Raw genomic sequence first — 27849 nt, 5'->3', positions numbered from 1 at the left:
GAGAGTGTTTTCTATCCAATAGTAATAATAATATGCATACTGTATGATCTAGAATAGAGTACGAGGCCGTTTAAATTGGGCACGATTTTTCCCAAAGTGAAAACAGCGCCCCCCTATTGACAAGAAGTGTTAAGTATGCTCCCTCTCACTCTCTCTCTTTTCTCATAGGATCTGAGCCCTAGGACCATGCCTCAGAACCACCTCAGAGGATCTGAGCCCTAGGACCTTGCCTCAGAACCACCTTCACACCCCAAGCCTGATGACTCCTGGCTGTCTCCAGTCCACCTAGTCATGCTGCTGCTCCAGTTTCAACTTTTCTGCCTGCGGCTATGGAACCCTGACCTGTTCACCAGACGTGCTACCTTGTCCCGGACCTGCTGTTTTCGACTCTATTGCTCTACTGTATCTGCTGTCTCTAACTCTGAATGATCGGCTATGAAAAGACAACTGACATTTACTCCTGAGATGCTGACCTGTTGCATCCTCTACAACCACTTGTGATTATTATTATTTGACCCTGCTGGTCATCTATGAACGTTTGAACATGGCCATGTACTGTTATAATCTCCACTTGGCACAGCCAGAAGAGGACTGACCACCCCTCAGAGCCTGGTCCCTCTCTAGGTTTCTTCCTAAGTTTCTGCCTATCTAGGGAGTTTTTCCTAGCCACTGTGCTTCTACATTTGCATTGCTTTTGGGGGTTTTAGCCTGGGTTTCTGTATAGCACTTTGTGACATCGGCTGATGTAAAAAGGGGTTCATAAATATATTCCATTGATTGATTGACTGGGTCACGATGGTGGGTTATCTGTCCTGAAAATCGACACAACCTGCTCCATTCTTCCAATCCATTCCACTTTGTTTGGGATATGATGAGAAAAAACAGTTCGAACAGGCTGTACCTTAAAGCAGTCTTAAAGGACTGTTTGACCTGTGATGCTCTGATAGATTCGGGTTTGACAATTTCCATCATATCTGAAACTTTGCTGGATGAACTCAAAGGGGCAGTGGACCCAGCAAAATGTTGGTTGAAAACGGAATGTTGCGATACGAAACTTGTAGGTTTCACTCAAGCTACCTCGCCTCTAACCAAGCGTCTCCTAATTAACTTCACTAGGGTAGGGGGCAGAATTGGGAATTGTGGATGAAAGCGTGCCCAAATATGGCTACTCAGCCATAAAAGCTAGAATATGCATATAATTAGTAGTTATCTTATTACCTTGCACTAAGTTTAGTTTGGTTTCATATTAGGGCATGGAAACTGTAGAGCCACACCAATAGTTCAAAAATACAGACATGTACTCGCCTTAAGACAGGTTCATGCATGTAGGACCATAGCAACAGTCCTTGGCACTTTACAGAAATAACCAGACATGTAATCCTGCTAACTCCTCTGATCTCCTCTGTTCTAGAATGACCCAAGAGGTGTAACCATAGCAACAGTACATATTAGGCCATAACACAGTTACAGGAATAACCAGTCGTGTCCACACKCCAGACAGGTGCATGTCTAATGGTGTCTAATGACCCAGAGCACATATAGAGTGCACCCATCTTTCTAGCTCTTCTGCAATTAATAATTCAAACATGGTCTGGAAAATTCTCAATAGTATCTGTTTACCTACAGTGGTTCCTCCTTTAACTTCTTTGGGGTAGGGGGCAGTATTTTCACGTCCAGATGAAAAGCATGCCCAGAGTAAACGGCCTGCTACGAAGCCATAATAGCTAGATTAGTAGATTTGGATATAAAACACTCTGAAGTCTCTAAAACTGTTTGAATGATGTCTGTGAGTATAACAGAACTCATATGGCAAGCGAAAACCTGAGAAAAAATCCAACTAGGAAGTGGGAAATCTGAGGTTTGTAGTTTTTCAACTCTTGGCCTATCAAATACACAGTGTCTATGGGGTCAAATTGCACTTCCTAAGGCTTCCACTAGATGTCAACAGTCTTTAGAACCTTGTTTGATGCTTCTACTGTGAGGTGGGGGCGAATGAGAGGGGAATGAGTCAGAGTTCTGCCAGAGAGCCACGAGCCACTCAGTCTCGCGTGTTCACGTGAGAGCGAACGCTGTTCCATTGCAATTCTACAGACAAAGGAATTCTCCGGTTGGAACATTATTGAAGATTTATGTTAAAAACATCCTAAAGATTGATTCTATACATCGTTTGACATGTTTCTACGGACTGTAATATAACTTTTTGGACTTTTATTCTGTACTTTCCGCTGTACTTGCACGCGCGTCGTGAGTTTAGATTGTGTACTGAACGAGGGAACAACAAGGAGGAATTTGGACATAAATTATGGACATTATCGAACAAAACAAACATTTATTGTGGAACTGTCACGTCCTGACCATAGTTCTTATGTGTTTTGCTTGTTTAGTGTTGGTCAGGACGTGATCTGGGTGGGAATTCTATGTTGTGTGTCTAGTTTGTCTGTTTCTATGTTCAGCCTAATATGGTTCTCAATCAGAGGCAGCTGTCTATCGTTGTCCCTGATTGAGAATCATATATAGGTGGCTTGTTTTGTGTTGGGGATTTGTGGGTGGTTGTTTCCTGTGTCAGTGTTTGTGCCACACGGGACTGTGACGGTTAGTACGTTTGTTGTTTTGTATTTTGTCTAGTTTTCTTGTCATTAAATCATGGAAACTTACCACGCTGTACATTGGTCCTCTGATCCTTCTCGCCTCTCCTCGTCCGAGGAGGAGGAAGAGCTAGACTGCCGTTACAGGAACTGGGATTCCTGGGAGTGCATTTTGATGAAGATCATCAAAGGTAAGTGAATATTTTTAATGCAATTCTGATGTCTGTTGACTCCAACATGGCGGATATTTTTTTGGCGTGATCAGTCGTCTGAGCGCCGTACTCAGATTATTGCATGGTTTGCTTGTTCCGTAAAGTTTTTTTGAAATCTGACACAGTGGTTGCATTAAGGAGAAGTGGATCTAAAATTCCATGCATAACAGTTGTATCTTTTAGCAATGTTTATTATGAGTATTTCTGTAAATTGATGTGGCTCTCTGCAAAATCACCGGATGTTTTGGAACGACTGAACATAACGCGCCAATGTAAACTCAGATTTTTGGATATAAATATGAACTTTACCAAACAAAASATACATGTATTGTGTAACATGAAGTCCTATGAGTGTCATCTGATGAAGATCATCAAAGGTTAGTGATTAATTTGATCTATATTTCTGCTTTTTGTGACTCCTCGCTTTGGCTGGAAAAATGGCTGTGTTTTTCTGTGACTTGGCTCTGACCTAACATAATCGTTTGGTTTGCTTTTGTCGTAAAGCCTTTTTGAAATCGGACACGGTGGCTGGATTTACAACAAGTGTATCTTTAAAATGGTGTAAAATACATGTATGTTTGAGGAATTTTAATTATGGGATTTCTGTTTTGAATTTGGCGCCCTGCAGTTTCACTGGCTGTTGACGAGGTGGGACGCTATCGTCCCACATACCCTAGTGAGGGTAAACTCAACTTCGAAAGCGTGTCACTGATCCACCCTGTGTACGTGACTAGCATTGACACCGAATGGATGATGATTGGGATAGATTTAACTTCTTATGGCTTAGGGGCAGTATTTCGACGTCTGGATGAGAAGCGTGCCCATCTGCATATAATTAGTAGATTTGGATAGAAAACACTCTAAAGTTTCCAAAACTGTTAAAATAATGTCTGTGAGTATAACATAACTGATATGGCAGGCAAAAACCTGAGGAAAATCCATCAGGAAGTGGGATTTTGTTTTGATGTGGGTAGTTTTCAATTGAATGCCTATAGAGTATCTAATGGGTTAGGACCCATATTTCAGTTCCTATGGCTTCCACTAGATGTCAACTGTCTTTAGACATTGTTTCAGGCTTGTTTTCTGAAAAATTAAGAGGAATGAGACCTTTTTGTCAGGGGACTGGGGAAGAATGCATAGCTGGTTTGCATGCGTGACCGAGTGCGCGCCCTTCGTTGTTTTTCCTTTCTATTGAATACGCTATTGTCCGGTTGAAATATTATCGATTATTCATACAAATGATTTGCACTTTTCCTACTAAAGTACGTTCATCACTAGGAGACAGAACGCGTCTCCTTCCTGAGCAGTATGACGGCTGTGTGGTCCCATGGTGTTTATACTTGCGTACTATTGAACGTGGTACCTTCAGGCGTTTGGAAATTGCTCCCAAGGATGAACCAGACTTGTGGAGGTCTACAATTTTTTTACTGAGGTCTTGGCTGATTCCTTTTGATTTTCCCATGATGTCAAGCAAAGAGGTACTGCGTTTGAAGGTAGACCTTGAAATACATCTACAGGTACGACTCCAATTGACTCAAATGATGTCAATTAGCCTATCAGAAGCTTCTAAAGCCATGACATCATTTTAGGGAATTTTCCAAGCTGTTTATTAAAGGCACAGTCAACTTAGTGTATGTAAACTTCTGACCCACTGGAATTGTGATACAGTGAAATAATCTGTCTGGAAACAATTGTTGGAAAAATTACTTGTGTCATGCACAAAATAGATGTCCTAACAGACTTGCCAAAACTATAGTTTGTTAACAAGAAATTTGTGGAATGGTTGAAAAACAAGTTTTAATGACTCCAACCTAAGTGTATATAAACGTCCGACTTCAACTGTATGTTCATCATTCAGTTGATCATAACTAAGGTGAGTTTTCCTCGGAACTTTTTCAAGGCCAAATGGCTGTTTCCTTGTCTCCTCAGTCCTCTGGCGCCTGCCTCCGCTGTGTTGTTCTCAACACTAGTTTTAAATCAACATAGTCGACTGTTTTCTATATATCTGTATTTTTTTTTCAGGTTAGGGCTCATTTGATTTCTATGATGTCGGACCAGGCCTGGGCTCGGGCTTTAGCTCACAGGGGTTGGACAGGGTTAGAATTTTCAGTTCTGATGAGAACTCTAAATTGCATTCGGGTCTCCTGTGCAATCCGGCAGTGTCAATTATGTGTGTGCTTTGAATTTATGGTGACTTTGTGAGTAAATACGCTGTCTAAAGGCTTCCATGTGACAACCTGTTTGGATAATGTGCAATAAAAAAAAATCCTATCTGCTGCTGCGCATATTGTGTATTTTGTGAAATTCCATTAGCCCAACATTGGAGGAAAATGTTGTAATTTCTCAGGTCTTGTCATCAATGTTTTTTGGGAAATGTGAAGAGTGGTCCTGGGACAGTCCCGGGATCCTGGTTACCGGTATTAATCCCTAATGGTGACAACCTGAAGTGTGATAAAAAAAAAACGACCTAGTGACCCCTCTCTCATTAAACCTTAAACAAGTAAGTATTCATACATTAACCAAAAGTTAAATGAAACTATTGTTGACTTTATTCTGCAATTATCAAGTGTAATAGAAATAAGAAAAATGGTTTAGAGCAATAACGTTTCAATGACTTTGTTGTAAATACCCTTCTCAGTTCAATACAATAACCCCATGTTCAATTGGCTTTTCAAATGCAAGGAAATACCCTTATTTCCATTCTATCAAAACTCCAAAATCAGACCTTTTTAAAGTGGAATTCAGCAGTAGAGACAAAGCGTTTTCCCCACTCGTTTCAGTAAAAAGCTGAGGGATGAGTCTGGAGAAATGTAATCACTCTCAAATTCATAGACAGACCTATGGATGCAAGGACTGACCATCCATGATAAATAAATGATAATGTAGCCTGTGTTCCTTGGTGTTTCTTAGGTACTACTTTGAAAGAGACTGGTATGACTATGTATTTAGATAGTAGTAAGCTGTTTCTTACTTTTACTTACTTTTAGGACAAACATTTATTACTTTATGATTACATTTTGTGACTATGTTCCTTGGTGTTTCTTATATATTATATTAAAATAGTGACGTGAGTAGGTATTTACATAGTTATTCGCTGACACTTAGTTGGATTTACCGTCTTACATACCTATATAATAAAAAAATACTTTGTATTTACTAATTAAGTATGTAGTACTTACTTGCTTGGTACATTTAAGAATACATTTTTACTACAAATGTAGATTTTGTTGCTATGTATTTACCTAGTAAATACATAGTAATTAACGGCTGTAAAATGAAGGGTTACCCCGGAACTGCCCGTACGGCCAGTCTGTTTCTGGAGCTTCCATGTTCCTACATATTGAGTTGTGTACCTGCGACGTAGTCTCCAAAGCCAATGGTGCTGAGTGAAATGAAGCAATAGTAGATTGCCTGTGAGTAGCTCCAGCCCTCTTGCTGTTTGAACACCACCATGGGCATCACAAAGAAGAGTGCTGTTCCAGAGACGTAGGACAACAGGTGGATCATGAACCTGGTTAACTTCTAATGGAGACAGAAAGAAGGGAAGACAGAGTCAATATCTCAAATGGCCTATTCCCTATATACTGTAAGAAACTCCTTTTGGTCAATGTAGGGGAATTGGGTGCTATTTCAGATTCGCACATATTTTAGGAGAAACGGGTAACAAATGACAAGTTGGACGGTCTCTGGTACTTGCTAACTGATTTATGAATACTGCATACAGACAGAGTTAAAAGAATATGAAGTCATTATATTCTGGGGCCCCCCCAAAAAGTAATCAATTCAATTTGCTTTATTGGCATGACGTAACAATGTACATATTGCCAAAGCTTATTCTGGATATGTACAATATGGAAAAAATGAGAATCAAAATTGTCAACGGTACAACAGTAACAACAATAACCAAGGGTCAAAATAACCATACATTGAACAATAACAATAAGCATACAGTAGAGTACATGTGCAGGTTGATTGGTCTGTCAGACACTGTCCCTCAACTTAACAGGCAGCAATGAAGTGCGCTGCCAACCCACAGCTCTCTGCGTCCTCCCCCAACAGGACGGGTAGCCTACTCTCATCAGAGAGGTCTTTGAAACCTTTTAATAAGGGTTTCAAATTTGGGGAAATGACACTCTCTAATTGTTTTATATTTTTCACATTTTGTCAGAAAATGCAGCTCCGTCTCAGGTTCTGCTGTTGTGCAGCGGTTGCACAGCCTTTCCTCTACAGGGAGCCAGGTTTTCCTGTGTCTACCCTTCTCAATGGCAAGGCTGTACTCACTGAGCCTGTACTTTGTAGGTTTTTCGAAGGTTTTGATCAGTAACAATGGTCAAATAGTTAGCCATGGTGTACTGTCGATTTAGGGCCAGATAGCACTGCATTTTGCTTTGTGTTTATGTTTCCCAATAAGCAATGTCGTTTTGTTTTGACTGTGTTGTAATTTGGTTTATTCTGATTGATTGGATGTTCTGGTCCTGAGGCTTCAGTGTGTTAGTAGAACAGGTTTGTGAACTCAGCCCCAGGACCAGCTGGATGAGGGGACTCTTTTCTTTGCTCAGCTCTTGGCATTGCAGGGCTTGGTAATGATATGAGACGGGGTTACTATTTTAGATGTTTCCAAAACTTAATTGCTCTTTTTTTAGTTTTTATTATTAATGGATATTGGCCTAATTCTGCCCTGCATGCATTGTTTGTAGTTTCCCTCTGGACATGTAGGAGAATCTTACAGAACTCTGCATGCAGGGTTTCAATGGGGTGTTTGTCCCATTTGATGAAATCTTGTTTTGCAAATGGACCCCACACCTCGCTGCCATAAAGTGCAATTGGTTCAATGACATATTCAATTAGTTTTAGACAAATTTTAATAGGTATTAGGTATATTTAAATTTGAATTAGCTTTTTAATGGCGTAGAATGCCCTGCATGCTTTCTCTCTCAGTTCATTCACTGCCTCATTAAGGTGTCCAGTTGAGCTTATTTTTATACCTAAGTAATTGTATTGTGTGCAGTACTCTATATATTTTGTACCAATTGAGAACTTTAGTCTAATTCCCTGAGATCTGGATCTTCACTGGAAAATCATTATTTTAGTATTTTTGGGGTTTACTGCCAGGGCCCAGGTCTGGCAGTACTGCTCTAGCAGGTCCAGGCTCTGTTGTAGGCCATGTGCTGTGGGTGACAGCAGGCATTGGTCATCTGTGAAGAGTAGGCATTTCACTTCCGAATTGTAGAGACTAACACCAGGGGCTGAGGATATTTCTAGAATAGTGGCCAATTCGTTGATGTAAATATTGAAGAGTGCAGGGCTCAGATTGCAACCCTGACGAAGGCCCCGCCCCTGGTTAAAGAATTCTGTTATTTTCTTGCCAATTTTAATGCTGCACGTATTGCTAGTATACATTGATTTAAATATGTCAAATGTTTTAGCCCTTATACCACTTTCAATAACTTTTTGGAAGTCGATAAAGCAAGTGTATATGTTGGTATTATTTTGGTGGACATATTTATCTATCAGGGTGTGTAGGGTGTAAATATGATCAGTTGTGCGATGTTTTGGGATAAATCCAATTTGGCTTTTCCTCAAGACATTGTGCTTATTAAGGAAGTTTAGAACTCTTACATTTATAATAGTACAGAAAACTTTCCCCAGGTTACTGTTCACACAAATGCCTCTGTAATTGTTAGGGTCAAATTTGTCTCCGTTCTTAAAGATTGGGGTTATGAGTCCTTGATTCCAGATGTTAGGGAAATAACCTACACTTAGGATCAAATTAAACAGTTTTAATATAGCCAATTGAAATTTTGCACTAGTGAGTTTGAGCATCTCATTTAGGATGCCATCAGGTCCGCATGCTTTTTTAAATTTGAGAGCCTGAATTTTCTTATAGAGCTCCTGGTCAGTAATTGGGGAGTCCAATGGATTTTGATTGACCTTTATAGCTTTTTCTAATCCATTCAACTTCTCATGAATTTGGCGTTGTTCTGTATTTGTGTCAATTTGAACAGTGTTGTAGAGTGTTTTAAAATGGGTTGTCCATATGTCACCATTTTGTATCGCTAATTCCTCTTGTTTAGATTTTTTTAGTTTTTTCCAATTTTGCCAGAAGTTGTTTGTGTTTATGGACTCCTCAATTAGTGTCAGCTGCTTGCTGTTGTACTGTGCTTTTTTGGTTCTGAGTGTAAGTTTATAGAGTTTTAAAGTCTCACAGTAATGAAGGCGTAATTCACCATTATTTGGGTCTCTGTGCTTTTGGTTGGATAGTGTTCTAAGTTTTTTCCTTATAATTTTACAATCTGCATCAAACCAGGTGTCATCTGTAATCTTTTTCGTTTTTATCAATTTCAATTGTGCTTCTTTTGCCGTTTGCCTGAATATATAGTTGATGTTTTCTACTGCTAGATTGATGCCTTCTTTACTGTGAGTGAATGTGGTATCCAGAAAGTTATCTAAGAGTGTTTGGATATTTTGGTTCCAGGTTGCTTTCTGGTATTCTTCTGTGCTGTTTTGGGCACATCTGTATGAATTTCTGATGTTGTACAGCTTACTGGGCTGTGAATGTGTGGTTGTTTCCATGTCTGTTCTTTTGAGGAACAATGTAATTTGGATGTGATCAGACAGAGGTGTTAGTGGCTTGACAGTGAATGAGCTGAGAGAGAACGGGTCAATGTCTGTGATCATATAGTCTACTGTACTGTGGCCAAGAGGTGAGCAGTAGGTGAATCTCCCCAAAGAGTCCCCCCCGTAACCTACCATTGACAAAGTACAGACCCAGGCTTCTACAGAGCTGCAAAAGATCCCTTCCGTTTTTGTTGATTAAATTACGAGCCTAGTTGGTTTAGCCACAGAATAAACCAGCAGCCTTCCCACTAGCCATGATTGGCTGATATAATGAGTGGGCTGGACATGCCCGAAAGATGAGTTTGAATTGGTCTGCCACGTAGCACGCCTCTGTCTATTTGAGCTGGTCAGTATGTGTAGATAAAGTTGTCTTAACAAGGTTTAAAAAATATATATATATACAGTGGGGAGAACAACTATTTGATACACTGCCGATTTTGCAGGTTTTCCTACTTACAAATCATATAGAGGTCTGTAATTTTTATCATAGGTACACTTCAACTGTGAGAGACGGAATCTAAAACAAAAATCCAGAAAATCACATTTGGTCAGAATGAGCTGTTCTCTCATTTGTGTCTTGAAGTAGCTAGCAAGCTAGCTAACGTTACCCAGTTAGCTTGGGTGCTTGACTTCTGTTGTTAGGTCAGAATGCTCAGATCAACCCTTAAAGAGATGGGTGGGGCTAAAGCTTAAGAGGGTGTGAACAATTCTGAATGGGTCTAGACAAAGAAGAGCCTCTCCAGTAGGTACCCAAACATTCAAGGGCCATTTTATCAACTTTCAAAGCATAATTACTTTCCCATTGGATTACCCTTTTAGTGTCATATTTTGGTAGTTAACTATTTTCTGTGTTCTCATATACCCAATATGTAACCCCAAAATGGTAGAGGGAACACACTCCTTTTCAGTCTGTGGCTACCAGATGCACATTTTTATAATTTCTGTGAACGTTACTTAAACTGAGTTTACTTTGCAATTTAAATCCAGAACTCTGGTGGGTAATGCTTTATAATACAGCCTGGTTAAAGCTGACCTTACCTGATATTTACATGGTATTAACTAAGGCCTCAATTCAATCATTTCGAGCGTTAAACAGCATTGGTAGACATCTTCATAGCGAATGTTTTGGCATTGTTGGAAGTGTAACTGCGGTATGAGCTGACAAATAGGTGAGCGGCGGCTCTTGTGTGTCACAAACCACTCCCTTACTTTTTATCCGTACCGTGTTAGAAGCTCAAACAGCGATAGAAAGTTTAGGCTAAAGCATGTTTACTGCCTATCAGTCTAATTGAGGTGTTGCGACGATAGAACATCACACATTTGAGTGTTTGAACTTGTAAAGTGGCTGCATGAACTTCTGATGCAACTGGATGGAATTTGTCGGATTATAAAGTCAGGTGGTTTTGTTGCATCCAATGGCATGTTGGCGATAAGCTAACACAAGGAGCCGCTTGTGGATTTCATAGTTCTTACGCAGTTCCACTTCCGACACCGCCGAAACAACAGCATTGCGGGTGTCGGCTAGTGTACATCTGATAGAATCTAGCCCTAAGTAACACTGTCGTAAACAATTGATACTTCCTGGTACTTACCTCAAAGAATACAACACAGCTGGTAACCTGGTAAATACGAGGCTGTAAAATAAAGAGTTACCATCTCAGAGTCTATAGGTAGAGCACTTACCCTGTGATTGGTCTTTCCCTGGATGAAATCGCAGGCGTTCCTCTCTATGGCCAGCATGTACTTGCCTACTCTGTTCAGCACCACCATGTTCAGAGGGATCCCAAACAGAGCGAAGAACACACAGAAGATCTGACCCGCCGTTGTACTGGGGCTCATGTTGCCATAGCCTAGAACAGGGAGAACAAATGGGCTCAACCATTGGGAATTATTTGGTCTGTGTGTTTCTATGATGAACACACAATGAGAACAACAATTGTAATATTCAATTATAATACAGGCAGAAGCACATAGCACAGGAATATCCTGGCTATGATGAATGTGAGGCATAAATAAAGACAAGGCATGAAGAACTTGCAGACGCTACATGATGAGGTACATTTGTAATTTGGGGTCAACTATTTTTCTAATATTAGGTACATTTCTAACTGGGGTGAACTACTGCTTTAAAATTAGTTAGATTTGTAATTTGGGTGAACTTTCCCTTTAAAATGTATGTGATGTTGTCTCCGGCTAGAGCAGCCTACTACTTTTAATTATCTAATAAATTAAATCAATAATTTATCATTTGGGGTACTATCCCTTTAAGATGAGGTACATTAGTAATTTGGGTGAACTATCCATTTAAGATGTCAGATACATTTTTAATTTGGGTGAACTGTCCCTTTAAAACTCACCTATAGTGGTGACCACAGTGGCAGCAAACACAGCAGAGCTAGTGAACTTCCAGAAGCTGTCCATGGTCTGGTTCCCTTTCAGACTAAGCCCAACCTTGGAAGAATCTCGAATTACCTAGAACAATACATATGGACATACGAGAGAATTTCATAACCACTATGGGTGGGATTTAATTCCTAGTGCAGCTCACTGGACAGCTGACAACGTGACTTTTAAAGGCATCATCCCTGACGTTTGTGGAGATTGCATTCTCGGTAAACTCTGTAGAGCTCAATCGGAAATCACTTTTTAAATGTCAAGTATGCTATAATGTGATTCTAACGAGGATCGGATTGAATCCCAGCCTATATAAACAGTACCAGTCAAAAGTTTGGACACACCTACTCATTCAAGGGTTTTTCTTTATTTGTACTAGTTTTTACATTGTAGAATAATAGTGAGGACATCAAAACTATGAAATAACACATATGGAATCACGCAGTAACCAAAAAAGTATATTTGATGTTTTAGATTATTCAAAGTAGCCTGCCATTGCCTTGATGACAGCTTTGCAAAATCTTGGCATTCACTCAACCAGCTTCACCTGGAAGGCTTTCCAACAGTCTTGAAAGAGTTCTCACATATGCTGAGCACTTGTTGGCTGCTTTTCCTTCACTCTGCGGTCCAACTCATCCCAAACCATCTCAATTGGGTTGAGGTCAGGCTATTGTGGAGGCCAGATCATCTGCTGCAGCACTCCATAACTTACCTTCTTGGTCAAATAGCCCTTACACAGCCTTGAGGTGTGTTGGGTCATTGTCCTGTTGAAAAACAAATCATAGTCCCACTAAGCACAAACCAGATGGGATAGCGTATATTGCTGCAGAATGCGTTGGTAGCCATGCTGGTTAAGTGTGCCTTGAATTCTAAATAAATCCCTGACTGTCACCAGCAAAGCACACCCACACCATCACACCTCCTCCTCCATGCTTCACAATGGGAACCACACATACGGAGATTATCCGTTCACCTACTCTGCGTTTCACAAAGACACAGCGTTTGGAACCAAAAATCTCAAATTTGAACTCATCAGACCAAAGGACAGATTTCCACCGGTCTAATGTCCATTGCTCGTGTTTCTTGGCCCAAGCAAGTCTCTACTTATTATTTCTGTCCTTTAGTAGTGGTTTCTTTGCAGCAATTTGACCATGAAGGCCTGATTCAAGCAGTCTCCTGTGAACAGTTGATGTTGAAATGTCTTTTTTTTAGTGTTTTTTATTTCACCTTTGTTTAACCAGGTAGGCCAGTTGAGAACAAGTTCTCATTTACAACTGCGACCTGGCCAAGATAAAGCAAAGCAGTGCGACACAAACAATAACACAGAGTTACACATTGAATAAACAAGCGTACAGTCAATAACACAATAGAAAACAAGTCTATATACAGTGTGTGCAAATGGCGTGAGGAGGTAAGGCAATAAATAGGCCATAGTAGCGAAGTAATTACAATTTAGCAAATTAACACTGGAGTGATAGATGTGCAGATGATGATGTGCAAGTAGAAATACAGGTGTGCAAAAGAGCAAAAAGTAAATAAAACAATATGGGGATGAGGTAGGTAGATTGGATGGGCTGTGTACAGCTGCAGCTATCGGTTAGCTGCTCAGATAGCTGATGTTTAAAGTTAGTGAGGGAGATATAAGTCTCCAATTTCAGCGATATTTACAATTCGTTCCAGTCATTGGCAGCAGAGAACTGGAAGGAAAGGCGGCCAAAGGAGGTGTTGGCTTTAGGGATGACCAGTGAGATATACCTGCTGGAGCGTGTGCTACAGGTGGGTGTTATTATCGTGACCAGTGAGCTGAGATAAGGCGGATCTTTACCTAGCAAAGACTTATAGATGACCTGGAGCCAATGGGTCTGGCGACGAATACTGTTACTTGAACTCTGAAGCATTTATTTGGGCTGCAATTTCTGAGGCTGGTAACTCTAATGAACTTATCCTTTGCAGCAGAGGTAACTCTGGGTGATCCTTTCCTGTGGCGGTCCTCATGTGAACCAGTTTCATCATAGCGCTTCATGGTTTTTGCGACTGCACTTGAAGACACTTTCAAAGTGTCTTAAAGTAATGATGGACTGTCATTTCGCTTTGCTTATTTGAGCTGTTCTTGCCATAATATGGACTTATTTGGTCTTTTACCAACTAACTTTTAACAAAGCACACCTGTTAATTAAATGCATTCCAGGTGACTACCTCATGAAGCTGGTTGAGAGAATGCCAATAGTGTGCAAAGCTGTCATCAAGGAAAATGGTGGCTACTTTCAAGAATCTCAAGTATAAAATATAATTGAATTTGTTTAACCCTTTTTTTGTTTACTAGATGATACCATATGTGTTATTCCATAGTTGTGATGTCTTCACTATTATTCCACATTGTAGAAAATAGTAAAAATAAAGAAAAAACATATTTCAGATATGTTCAAGTTCTATGCCTCCAGGGGCAAATGGAAGTAGGGGGAAAGTGGGAGTACAGTATTTTGTCTACTTACCAAAGTCTAAGGCACTAGGTCAACTAGTGTAAACAGTCTCCCCTTTACAGAGCAAACACATCCTGCTTAGGTAAGAAAAGCTAGAATCTAACCCTGCAATCTAGTGGTCAACTTTCAAGGCCCATACTCGAGACTGCCACGCTAACCCCCGTTGTAAGTCAAGGTTGTATAACAGTTTGCTTACTTGGTGGACAGACTGTAACCACCGTTTCATCTCTTTACGGTCGCTTGTGCTCATTCTGGGCTTTTAGGTCAATGGACCACAGTTGTCAAGAAGATGATGTACATTAGACCTGAAAATCCCTTGCAGTGAGGTATGTCTCAGAGCTGTGTCAGAATGAAGATGTTGACACAGCCTATTACATAAACGTCTTCGCAGGGAGCATCACAAATTTGACAGTTACTCCACATATACCGTACACACATACAGTGGTGTATATTCATGGAGGCCAAGGAAAGCCAGGCTTACCCATAGATGTTACCAAGAAGAAAAAAGAATTCCTTCAATTTGCAAGAAGCTGAATGTATGACATTATTGCTGKKTGTAGCATTGAATTCAATAGTAAGGGAAGCCAGGGAGCATTTAGCCTCCCTTGATAATAGAAGCAATAAAATAAGAGCCAATCAGCTTTGAGCTAAACTGAGTGAGATCAACTGTGAATGGTCCTGACGCATCAAAATAAAGTGTCAAGAGAAGCCAGTTTGGATTTGTCTTCACATCAAAAGCAAAACGTCATTGACAAGAAAAACGTAAATTGTTGTGTTGTTGTCCTCTGGTGGCAAGCTAGGTAGCTAAAATTGTCCCTTCACTAAATTAGCCCTGGATGGAGATAGGGATTTGGACTTGTGGTTTACCTTAATTCAACATACTGGCCAATGATTATAACGGTGATTCTGATCCAACCATAAATTCATACATTGTGCCCCTGGCCTGAGAGGATGGATGTTCAATATGTACCTAGATGTAGTAGGCTAATGTTAACTAGCCGGCACATCGTTGCCCATGAAAGGAAGTTAGGCTAGCGAGCCATCATTTTAACCAGGTAACCTAGGACAACAAAACTAAAAGTGTGTACTGTATGACAGTCATAGACCGTTTTGGTCACATGAAAGAGAGGAGGATGGCATTAGTGTTCCTCTACAAGTAGGGTGAGTCAACATGTTTTTTTCTACCTGCACGCACACAAACACTCACATTTATATTTAGCTTACGTTGATTGGACGCAATTGTTTTTTGGTATTAGATTAAACGTAGGTGATGATGTTAAAGTTGAAATAGTGCTGGAATAGTGGAAGCAGCTCCTGTTTTCTTTGAGACTTGCGGTAACTCTTCATGGTTCTAAATCAACAGTTATTTAGTAGTCTGAACATTTCGGAAACATGAACTTGTTTGACCATGCTGTAGGTTATGTTTGTACAGTTTGTTACATACAATATGCTTTGTGGATATTACTGGACAGATGATGCCCTCCTGTTTTGTGATGAAACAAGCATTTTTATTCTGCCACTGTGTGACTGTTGTCTTCTTGTTGTCTAGACCTTAGGCCTATACAGTGCCTTCGGGAAGTATTCAGACCTTGACTTTTTACACATTTTGTTACGTTACAGCCTTATTCTAAAATAGATTAAATATAAAAATGTTAGAGCAAAAACCAAGCCATGAGGTCGAAAGAATTGTTCGTAGAGCGCCGAGACAGGATTGTGTTAAGGGACAGATCTGGGGAAGGGTACCAAAAAATGTCTGCAGCATTGTAGGTCCCCAAAAACACAGTGGCCTCCATCATTCTTAAGTGGAAGAAGTTTGGAACCACCAAGACTCTTCCTAGAGCTGGCCTCCTGGTCAGACTGAGCAATCGGGAGAGAAGGGCCTTGGTCAAGGAGGTGACTAAGAACCCGATGGTCACTCTGACAGAGCTCTAGAGTTCCTCTGTGGAGATGGGAGAACCTTCCAGAAAGACAACCATCTCTGCAGCACTCCATCAATCAGGCCTTTATGGTAGGGTGGCCAGACAGAAGCCACTCCTCACTAAAATAATCTCAGACCATGAAAAACAAGTTTCTCTGGTCTGATTAAAACAAGATTGAACTCTTTGGCCTGAATGCCAAGCGTCAAATCTGGAGGAAACCTGGCACCATCCCTACGGTGAAGCATGATGGTGTAAGAATCATGCTGTGGGGATGTTTTTCATCAGCAGGGACTGAGAGACTATCAGGTTTGATGCAAAGATGAATAGAGCAAAGTACAAAGAGATCCTTGATGAAAACCTGCTCCAGACCTCTCAGGACCTCATACTAGGGCGAAGGTTCACCTTCCAACAGGACAACGACCCTAAGCACACAGCCAAGACAACACAGGAAAGGCTTCGGGACAAGTCTCTGAATGTCCTTGAGTGGCCCAGCCAGAGCCCAGACTTAAACCTGATCGAACATCTGGAGAGACCTGAAAATATCTGTGCAGCAACGCTCTCCATCCAACCTGAAAGAGCTTGAGACTATCTGCAGAGACGAACGGGAGAAACTCCCCAAATACAGGTATGCCAGCTTGTAGCGTCCTACCCAAAAAGAATGTAGGCTATAATCGCTACCAAAGGTGCTTCAGCAAAGTACTGAGTAAAGGGTCTGAATACTTATGTAAATGTAATATCTTTTTTTTTTTTTTTTATAAATTAGCAAAATGTCTAAGAACCTGTTTTTGCTTCGTCATTATGGGGTATTGTGGGTAGATTGATGAGGAAATTTAAAATATATATAATTTAGTTTAAGTCTGTAACCTAACAAAATGTGGAAAAAGTCAAGGGGTCTGAATACTTTCCGAAGGCACTGTATATCACGGTGGCAGATGAACTAACAGGTTATCGAGCAAACAATGCAATTATCACAACACATAGGTTGTAATATGACTTCCCTATTGATTTTACCTACGCACCGCTACTGCACACATATCTGCCACTGCTTGAACCCGCTGCCAGAGGACTGCAGACTGACATACCTGTCCACAGATGCCCAACATCAATCCCCTTAAAACTACCCGCCACTTTACATAAATGCACAAAAGTTGAATAAAAAATGATAATTCAAGAACATTTTGTAACCTTCTATAAAGTTTGAGAGAGTTCTTCCATCACAAAATGGATTACTTGGGAACACCCAGGCGAACTTTGGAACAACTTAAATAAATCTTAACACGGACCATGTAGGTCAAGGGATGACACTCAGGCAAAGCAGTGCATTGTTAAAAGTACCTCAATTTGCATGGGAAAGGATTGCCTCCTTGCCTTTTAAACATCAGTCAACAATCCAGCAGTGAGTCAGCACCTCTTGACAGACTAGTATTATCCTCAATTTAACTTGTAAATGGCCCAGTAGCTAGGTTTCCATCCAATTGGSAACAGATTCTCATGTGAATACAGAATATTCTAAAATCTGCACAAAAACACTATGCACATTTTTCCACCAGAGATTCAGATTCAATTTTGACTTGTTGCGGATAAAAGGCTGTGCGTGATGACGTAGTGCACATAAAAATATTTTCAACTCTATTGATGGTTTTCTCACAGACAAAAAGTTGTGATGTATAGCGAGTGTGCCCACTCTGGCATTAGCAAGTATCTTCCAGCCAACAGCTTGCAGACACAGTGCGGATAGGATAGCCAATATGATGCGATTACGATGGACAAAAGAGCAAGATTATTTTTATTTGTCAAACGGCAGCCAAGCATCGGTCATCATGTCACCAGAATAAGACCTTCGATATTTATTGGAAAGGAGCATCAATCAATCTCATCACATTTCACTTTCACCACCCTGTAAAGTTCATCATAAGTTACTTAATTTGTAGTCTAATAAACACCAAGTTCAATATGATGGTTATTTATATCAATATTGCAATTTCCACCGACATTTCTCACATCATTAATTTTACCGACACAAAAAGATCCCATCTTGTCTATCGTAATTTGTTTTGTCGACATTTGGCAGTATGTAGAAATGTAAATAAGGTGTCTTAGTGTGGCTGAGTGGGTAACACTGCCACAACTCTACTCTGCTTTCATTAGTCATTTATTATCTGCCTCTCATAATGTGTCTAGTCTGTCTCCCCTTTATGTCTGTCTCCCCTTTATGTCTCCCCTTTATGTCTATAAATAAATAAATAATAATATTAACAAAAGGAATAATTTAAAAAGAAATGCAATATGGAAAAAGGCTACATCAAAAAAATCTTAATTGGAGGTTGAATATTCTCCCAAACACATCTGCCATTAACTCTAAAGTCGTGTTTACACCTTATGCTAACATATGGTTTTTGATCTGATCAAGGTGATCCAATTACTATGTGATCAAGTTTTGTCACATTTGCACATGGTACTAAAATGTCTCTCTTATCCGTCCACTCTGTCAAATAAAATTGTATTTGTCACATACTTCGTAGACAACAGTTGTATACTCTGGTCCACATTGTGACCAGATTTTCTGGTCCCTTCCTGCATTCAAATTTCTTGACAGATATTCTTTCAAATTAATATGTATTTATTTATTTTAAGACATATTGATGCCATACATCAATTTTGCCCCCTGTCAATGATTTTAGAGGTCAAGATAATTATGCTTTAAATGGTCTCAATCTCAATCAGATCACAATACGTTTTTTAACTGTCTAAAAACTTGTGCACAATCAGAATGTGGAGAAGATCAGGACAAAGGACACATGTTAGCACCAACTCGCTCTCACACTGACTCACCTGAGCCATAGCATCCAGGGCCTCTTGGTTCAGACAGGGGTATGTGTCTAGTAGTGATCTCTTCACCTCAAGTAAACGGGCTATATCCTGCCGGACCAGACCTCCTTCCAGCTTCCAGAAGATCAGTCCTCCGATCAACACATAGGCCACGTACAGTACCGCCAACATCAGGATAGAGGGGATGCGAGACAGGCTAAACCCACTGAGACAAGCCATGTTGACACCAAGGGCTTGGGGCTGCCTCAGACTTTTGACAGGATTCTTCTACCTCAGCGAACAAACTTAAAAGACAAGTGGTGAGAATCAAGGCTCTCCCTTCCCCTTCCATGCGTTGCAGGCAAATTAATCCCCACCCGCACGCACTCACTCCTGTTTCAACCTCCCAAGGTTTAGCATGCAAATCTGACCAGGTAGACAGACGCAGAGTGAGGGAAATAGAGAGAGAAGAGATGTAGGGATATACAGGGGAATGTGTTGCAGGTTAGGGGAAAGGAGGCTCAATAGTAAAAAGGTCAAGACACGGATCCCAGAAAAATGACCCTATTGGCTCCACGTGGTTGGCACACAGTTATTTTTGTGCAACCAATACTGAGAGTGTCGTTCCAGTTGAAGTGTTCTGTTGTGTGATGCTCACATTTAAAATAAAAAAAAACACCTACTCATTCAAGGGTATTTCTTTATTTTTACTATTTTCTACATTGTAGAATAATAATGAGGACATCAAAACTATGAAATAAAACATATGTAATCATGTAGTAACCTAAAAAAGTGTGAAACAACTAAAATATGTTATATTTGAGATTCTTCAAAGTAGCCAACCTTTGACTTGATGACAGACAACTTTGCACACTCTTGGCATTCTCTCAACCAGCTTCAACTGGAAGGCTTTTCCAACAGTCTTGAAGGAGTTCCCACATATGCTGAGCACTTGTTGGCTGCTTTTCCTTCACTCTACGGTCCAACCCATCCCAAACCATCTCAATTGGGTTGAGGTCAGGTGATTGTGGAGGCCAGGTCATCTAATGCAGCCCTCCATCACTCTCCTTCTTGGTCAAATATCATTTACACAGCCTGGAGGTGTGTTGGGTCATTGACCTGTTGAAAAACAAATGGTAGACCCACTAAGCGCAAACCAGATGGGTTGGCGTACAGCTGCAGAACYCTGTGGTAGCCATGCTGGTTAAGTGTGTCTTGAATTCTAAATAAGTCACTGACAGTGTCACCAGCAAAGCACCTCCACACATTCACACTTCCTTCATGCATCACGGTGGGAACCACACATGCGGAGATCATCCGTTCACCTACTCTGCATCTCACAAAGACAATTTCATATTTGGACTCATCAGACCAAAGGACAGATTTCCACCGGTCTAATGTCCATTCCTTGTGTTTCTTGACCCAAGCAAGTCTCTACTTATTATTATTAGTGTCCTTTAGTTGTGGTTTCTTTGCAGCAATTCAACCATGAAGGCCTGATTCACGTAGTTTCCTCTGAACAGTTGATGATGAGATGTGCCTGTTACTTGAACTCTGAAGCATTTATTTGGGCAGCAATTTGTGAGGCTGGTAACTCTAATTAACTTACCCTCTGCAGCAGAGGTAACTCTGGGTGATCCTTTCCTGTGGCGGTCCTCATGAGAGCCAGTTTCATCATAGCGCTTGATGGTTTTTGCGACTACACTTGAAAAAACTTTCAAAGTTTTCAAATGTTCTGGATTGACTGACCTTCTTGTCTTAAAGTAATGATGGACTGTCATTTCTCTTTGCTTATTTGAGCTGTTCTTGCCATAATAAGGACTTGGTCTTTTACTAAATAGGGCCATCTTCTGTATACCACCCCTACCATGTCACAACACACCCGATTGACTCAAACTCATTAAGAAGGAAAGAAATTCAACAAATTAACTTTGAACAAGGCACACGTGTTAATTGAAATGCATTCCAGGTGACTACCTCATGAAGCTGGTTGAGAGAATGTCAAGTGTTTGCAACGCTGACATCAAGGCAAAGGGTGGCTACTTTGAAGAATCTCAAATATAAAATATATTTTGATTTGTTTAACACTTTTTTGGTTACTGCGTGATTCCATATGTGCTATTTCATAGTTTTGATGTCTTCACTATTATTCTACAATGTAGAAAGAACAAAGAAAAACCCTGGAATAAGTAGGTGTGTTCAAACTTTTTAATGGTACTGGCAGTTAACCCACTGTTCCTAGGCCGTCATTGAAAATAAGAATTTGTTCTTAACTGACTTGCCTAGTTAAATAAAGGTAATATATATATATATATATATATATATATGTTTTCTGTTCTTGGGAATATGACTCACACAATTGATTAGACCAGTCACATATTTATTATGCATTTTATTTACATTTTTTATTAATCAGTTACCCAATCAAGGCAGGGCCCCACTTTTACCTACGTGTGCCCCCTAACTCCTCTCCTCCTCCCATCTGATGATTAGCAGAGCATCACCAGCACAATCTTAGAACAAAGGGTTCCAAATGGGTTATTTTGGGGGGAATAGGGTTCTACCAAGAACTGTTTCGATCAGAATAACCTTTTTTGGAAATCAAGGGTTCTTTGTAAGGCAAAGGGTTCTACCTAGAACATTTATCATCTTAAGATTAGTTTTTTGAAGAAAGGTTTCTTTGAGGATTCTTTGGAAGACAAGAAGTATTCATTGGAAGTCAAGAAGGTGTTCTACACCAGAACAATATATAATATTTCCCAGCATGCTCTGTTGCAGGGCGAATCTCAGAATTGTTTGTTTTATTGTAATATATGTGTTTTTGCATGAACATTGCTTGGTTGATACGTCTTCTAAACTAATCCAATCTGTTAGTAATTGGATTTATTGCAACCGTTACTGAGATGGTTGTTCCAGTTTAGATGATTGAGGTAGTCTCAGTATTCAATCTTTCCTACACTGGCATTTATTCTGAATGCAGGTTGCAGGCGATTAACAATTCCACTTGTTGGATATCCTAACTCTGGCTGAGTTCCAATAGAAATTAGTTCTAGGATTCTAGGAAGAACCCTCCAAGGATAAAAGGGTTCTTGGTAGAACTGTTCAGATGGTTCTAGGAAGAACCTTTAGATGGTTCAATGGTTCAAAACCATACAATGGTTCTTGGTTGAACCATATACAGGAGGTTCTTTGAAAAACCCTACATAGATGGTTCTAGATCGAACACTCTGCAAAGGGTTCTACACAGCACCAAAAAGGGTTCACCTATGGGGACAAACCAAAGAACCCTGTATGTTTCTACTTAGCACCTTTTTTTCTAAGTGTGACATGGTAAAATTGGACCCAGGTGCAGAGAAGAGACCAGACGAGGAATCAGTGGTTAAGGATAAACATAATACTTTACTGAGAAACGGTAGCCGCAGGATCACAGTACACTTGAAAAAACAACAAACACTATGTCATGCCTGCTCCCGCTCCCCCTCTCTGGTGCTCGAGGGCGCCAGGCGGCCCATCATTAAGCACACCTGTCACCATCGTTACGTGCATCAGCGCTTATTTGGGCTCACCTGGACTCCATCACTTATTGATTGTCTCCCCTATATCTGTCTATTCCTCAGTTTCATCCCCGTGTCAGCATTAATGTTGTTTTGTTTCCCCTGTCCAGACGCTGTCCTTGTTTTGTTTCATGTCGGTTATTTAGTAAATATTCACTCCTTATACTTGCTTCTTGTCTCTCAGCGTCTGTCCTTACACACTAAATCTCGACAACTCACTCAGGAAACGAACGCACACAGTAAACAATGTAAGCTTCTGCAAAGGACAACAGAAAACACACCTCTTAACAGGGAAATCATAATTTGTAAATAGGACACACCTGAGTGCCATTCATGTCTCTAGGACAGTCTCTGCCGCCCTCTGGTGACAGGTGGAACCATGGCAGTACCCCCCCTCTTCTTGGAGCGGCTCCAGCTGCGGAGCCAGGGCAACCACCATATAGTTGGTTGAAGTCCCGAACAGGTCCCGGATCCAGGATGTCCCGGGCTGGTACCGACGCCCGCTCCTCGGGGCCATAGCCCTCCCAGTCTACTAGGTACTGCAGGGTGCCTCGGACCTGATGATCCTCCAACAGACGCCGGACAGTGTAGGCTGGACAACCATCAACAAGTCGAGGGGGAGGAGGGGCAGGTGTGGGGGGAGAGAAGGGACTGGTCCTTCCCAGCTTGAGACGGGAGACATGGAAGGATGGACAGACCATCATAGACCTGGGAAGCTGGAGGAGATAGGTGACCGGGTTGATGCGACTCAGGATTTTGAATGGTCCTATGTAACATGGAGCGAGCTTCCGTGAGTCCACCTTCAAGGGAAGGTGGGGGGGCGAACCCGAACTGACACTCAAATGGCAACAGTCCAGTGCACGAGTTCGGCAGTTGTTGTGAGTATACTCTGCCCAGACGAGGAACTTGCTTCAGTTGGAGCTTGCTCCAACTCTCCCAAATATCATAATGAGTAAATATAACACACCTGAGTGTCGTTAATGTCTCTAGGACGGTCTCTGCCGCCCTCTGGTGACAGGTGAAACCATGACAAAGAGTGCAGGCTGTCTACACTCATTGAGAGCGAAATCCTGAATCATCCTGTCATTGTCAGTTGCAGAAGAAAAAAWATATATATTTCCTTGTTTATTTATTTGTATATTTCAGCCCCAGTAAGCCCTTGCATTAACCTTCCTGTTCAAGTGAGCACAGCACAACAAGGTGAGTCCTAACATTTATTGTATGCTGCTGCATAAATTATGTAATATGCCAGGGAGATATGTATACTGTAGCTAAGAAAATAATACTAAGTGTAGTAAACTGTTAGTAGCCCATGTGCCCCACCCTAATAATTTGGTTCCTTTCCCCCTCATAACTTAGCCTACTGTTTTGACTTGGTAGTGCACATGTAGCCTAGCCTTTGCACATGTAGCCTAGAGAAATGTCATCATTGAATATTGTAAGAACTCTCATTTCTGCTTACAGTATAAGCCCCCTTTATTTATCCTACAGTTCTGACTTGGTGTACAGAAAGAATACCGTAAGAACGGCCCATATTCTGAATTCTGTCATTGTACATTTCAAAAGTGCTGAACAAAGTTACATTTATTACGTCCATCTTAACTCGCTCATTATCGTCTTAATCAAAATTATGGATTGCCTCTTATCCGCTCATCGTTCCCTTATGCCATAGTTTTACATCTCAAATGTCAGTAGAAACCACATTTGTTTAAGCAATTCAGCCATATCAGCTATGTTTTTAAATAAGGCAGTAAATGAGGCTGAATGAACTGTTACAAGGTTCCGCTGATAGCCAGGTGTAGCGGTAGTAAGGATTCACTCCATGGTGCTGAAAAGAAAGCTCTGCTGTTGAGAAAGCTTTATCCTCTCTAGAGTGTGTGGGATGCTAGCGTCCCACCTGGCCAACATCCGGTGAAATTGCAGAGCGCTAAATTCAAAATACAGAAATACACATAATAAGCATTCATAAAATGTACAAGTGTTATACATCGGCTTAAATATGAACTTCTTGTTAATCCAGACGCCGTGTCAGATTTCAAATTCTTTCGCTTTATGGCGAAAGCAAACCATGCGATTATCTGAGGACAGCGCCCCGCGGAAAAAAGCATAAAAACATTTATCAGCCAAGTAGAGGAGTCACTAAAGTCAGAAAGTGATAAAATTAATCACTTACCTTTGATGATCTTCATATGGTTGCACTCACAAGACTCCCAGTTACACAGTAAATGTTTGTTTTGTTCAATAAAGTCCCTCTTTATGTCCCAAAAACTCAGTTTTGTTGGCGCGTTTTGTTCAGTAATCCAATGGCTCCAAGGCAGTCACAACAGGCAGACGAATACATACTAAAAGTACCAGTAAAGTTCGTCGAAACATGTCGAACAATGTTTATAATTAATCCTCAGGTTGTTTATTGTCTTTATAATCAATAATATTTCAACCGGACAATACCGTTTTCAATAGAATGGAAAAATAACAAACAGTGTGCTCCCATGGGAGCGTGCCCAAATCAGGTCTGCATACTTCCTCTGTCCTTTGACCAAAATGGCTTTTTACTCGTCGTTTTTCAAAATAAAAGCCTGAAACCATGTCTAAAGACTGCTGACATCTAGTGGAAGCCATAGGAACTGCAATCTGATTCCTAACCCATTGGATTCTCTATAGGCATTGAGTTGGAAAACAGCCACATGAAAATAATTCCACTTCCTGGATGGATTATTCTCAGGTTTTCGCCTGCCATATCAGTTCTGTTTTACTCAGACATTATTTTAACAGTTTTGGAAACTTTAGAGTGTTTTTTATCTGAATCTACCAATTATATGCATATCCTAGCTTCTGGGCCTGAGTAACATGCAGTTTACTTTGGGCACGCTTTTCATCCGGAGGTGAAAATACTGCCCCCTACCCAAGAGAGGTTATGTAGGTCCTAACAGTTTGTGGGCACCATTTGTCACCGTTATAGTGCAATTAATATATTGTTTAGTGTTGTGTAGTGGCTTTGACTCACCAAGATTGACATGCTAAAATCCACCACTGAGTAGGCCTATTACTTGTGTGTTATAAACAATTTATACATTTTAAAAAGCATTGATTAAACCACAATTACTGATAATCATATTTGCCATTGAATGTACTTGCTACTGGCCTGTCTAAGAAACAGATTAATGCTTTGGATCTAAAGCAACCAGGGCTATTAGCTACACATGAGGACACCGAGGTCCGAACCGCTGTAATTTTATCAAATGTAAAGCATTTTTGGGGGGGGAGTCAGTCGGAGGGTCAACTTACTGTTGAGAGTTAGAATAGTAGAATACACAAGGTGCAATTTCAAAACTTGGTTGCAGCGGTTTTAATATTTTTATATGTCACTTACTGACAGTCACTCAATTAGCCCCAGTAAAAAAAATTGTATTGTTAATAAGGCTAGGTGTCCTGCTAGCGGGACAATTTCCGGTGAAACTGGAGGGCGCGCAATTCAAATAATCATAAACATTTAGGTACATACAAGTGTCTTATATAGGTTAAAAGATTACATTCTTGTTAATCTAACTGCACTGTCCGATTTACAGTAGGCATTACAGCGAAAGCATGCCATTCGAGTGTTTGAGGACGGTGCACCACATCAACAAAAAAAGATCCGCCGGCACAGGTTTCATAAATTCACAAATAGCGATTAAATATTCACTTACTTTTTGAAAATCTTCCTCTGATTTGTCATCCAAAGCGTCCCAGCTACAACATGTAGTGTCGTTTTGTTAGATAAAATCCTTCTTTATATCCCAAAAAGTCTGTTTAGTTGGCGCCATCAATTTGAGTAATCCACTCATTCAACATGCAGAAAAAGGAATCCAAAAAGCTACCTTTAAACTTTGTTAAAACAAGTCAAAATACGTTTCTATTTAATCTTCAGATGCCCTAAAATGTAATTAAACTATAACATTTAATACGGAAAGAAGTATGTTCAATAGGAAAACGATATTAGCAGGTGCGTGTCCTCTTCCTCGCGTGCGCATACATGCATTTCCAAGTCTGTGTCCCTGTATCAAAACTCATTATTCTTCCTCGTTTTGGAAGAAACAAGCCTGAAACCTTGAACAAAGACTACTGACACCCAGTGGAAGCCATAGGAATTGCATTTTTCTAAATCATTTCCATTGGAAGAGCAAAAAAAAAAATCCAGTTGGTTTTTCTTTGGATTTTCTCCTACCATATCTATTGTGTTATAGTCTCCTACATTATTTTAACATTTCTACAAAAGTCAGAGTGTTTTATGTCCAATGTTACAAATGTTATGCATATCCTGGCTTCAGGGCCTGAGCAACAGGCACTTTACTTTGGGAACGTCAGTCAGGCGGAAATTGAGAAAAATAGACCTTCGCCTGAAGAAGTTTTAAAGTATTCTAGCAAGCGATCTAAACTTGGCTGAATTAACGACCGGGCACATGCCTATGGGCCCTGACCTCCGGGAGCCCCATTGATTTTGTTAGTCACTCTCACTCAGGTATCATATTAACCTGGCATAAGGCATGCCTACTTACAAGGCCTTAACCAGCAATGCAGTTATAATAAAATAGAGTTAAGAAAATATTTACTAAATAAACTAAAGTAAAAAATACAATATCGAGGCTATATATCCCATGATGTTTTAACCTTGAAAATAAACAGAAATAGAAATATAACAGAAAGTACGTGGAAATCGAAAGAAAATAAAAGAAGTGGAAATAGTCAAGGAGAACACAATTATAAATTTTTTCATCTGATTGAGACCTGCACAAATCTCTCCATGTGCAGTCCATCCAAACAGGTGCAGTTTGCCAAGAAGTGCAGCTTCTCTAGCTGGAAGTGGTTGTGGCCCTCTGCTTCTTTCTCCAGCATCTGGAAAATGGTGGCTCCCACCATCTGGTACATGAAGTGGGCCAGAGCCAGGAGTGCCATCCAACTCAACTGGAACCTCACCATGAACACCCAAGCTTGGCTGGACAGATATCAAATCAAATTRTATRTGTCACATGTGCCGAATACAACACGTGTAGACCTTACAGTGAAATGCTTACTAACAAGCCCTTAAACAACAATGCAGTTTTAAGAAAATACAAAAACAGTAAGAGATAAGAATAACAAATAATTAAAGAGCAGCAGTAAATAAGAAAAGCAGGGCTATATACAGTGGGTACCGGTACAGAGTCAACGTGCGGGGGCATCGGTGTTGAGGTAATGGAGGTAATATGTACATGTAGGTAGAGTTATTAAAATGTCTATTAATAGATAATAACAGAGAGTAG

At 40.5% G+C, this 27849-nt stretch overlaps 1 protein-coding gene across 1 annotated transcript in view; it reads right to left on the bottom strand.

Moving 5' to 3' along the window:
- The window catches only part of kcnk17 (potassium channel, subfamily K, member 17), a 58916-nt gene extending 31414 nt beyond the window's left edge, over positions 1-27502 (bottom strand). The window contains exons 1-6 of the mRNA XM_070445290.1: positions 27335-27502; positions 22891-23370; positions 19041-19304; positions 11773-11887; positions 11099-11265; positions 6151-6319 (exon numbers count right to left, since the gene is read on the bottom strand). Of these exons, the coding sequence (XP_070301391.1) occupies positions 6151-6319; positions 11099-11265; positions 11773-11887; positions 19041-19304; positions 22891-23370; positions 27335-27502 (1363 nt within the window). The remainder of the gene's footprint in view (positions 1-6150; positions 6320-11098; positions 11266-11772; positions 11888-19040; positions 19305-22890; positions 23371-27334) is intronic.
- Positions 27503-27849: the final 347 nt, after the last annotated feature.

Source organism: Salvelinus sp. IW2-2015, linkage group LG10 (assembly GCF_002910315.2).
Source record: "Salvelinus sp. IW2-2015 linkage group LG10, ASM291031v2, whole genome shotgun sequence".
Taxonomy (NCBI): Eukaryota; Metazoa; Chordata; class Actinopteri; order Salmoniformes; family Salmonidae; genus Salvelinus; species Salvelinus sp. IW2-2015.
Note: the sequence above shows the minus strand (reverse complement) of the source record. Positions and strands in the feature narration are given on the sequence as shown.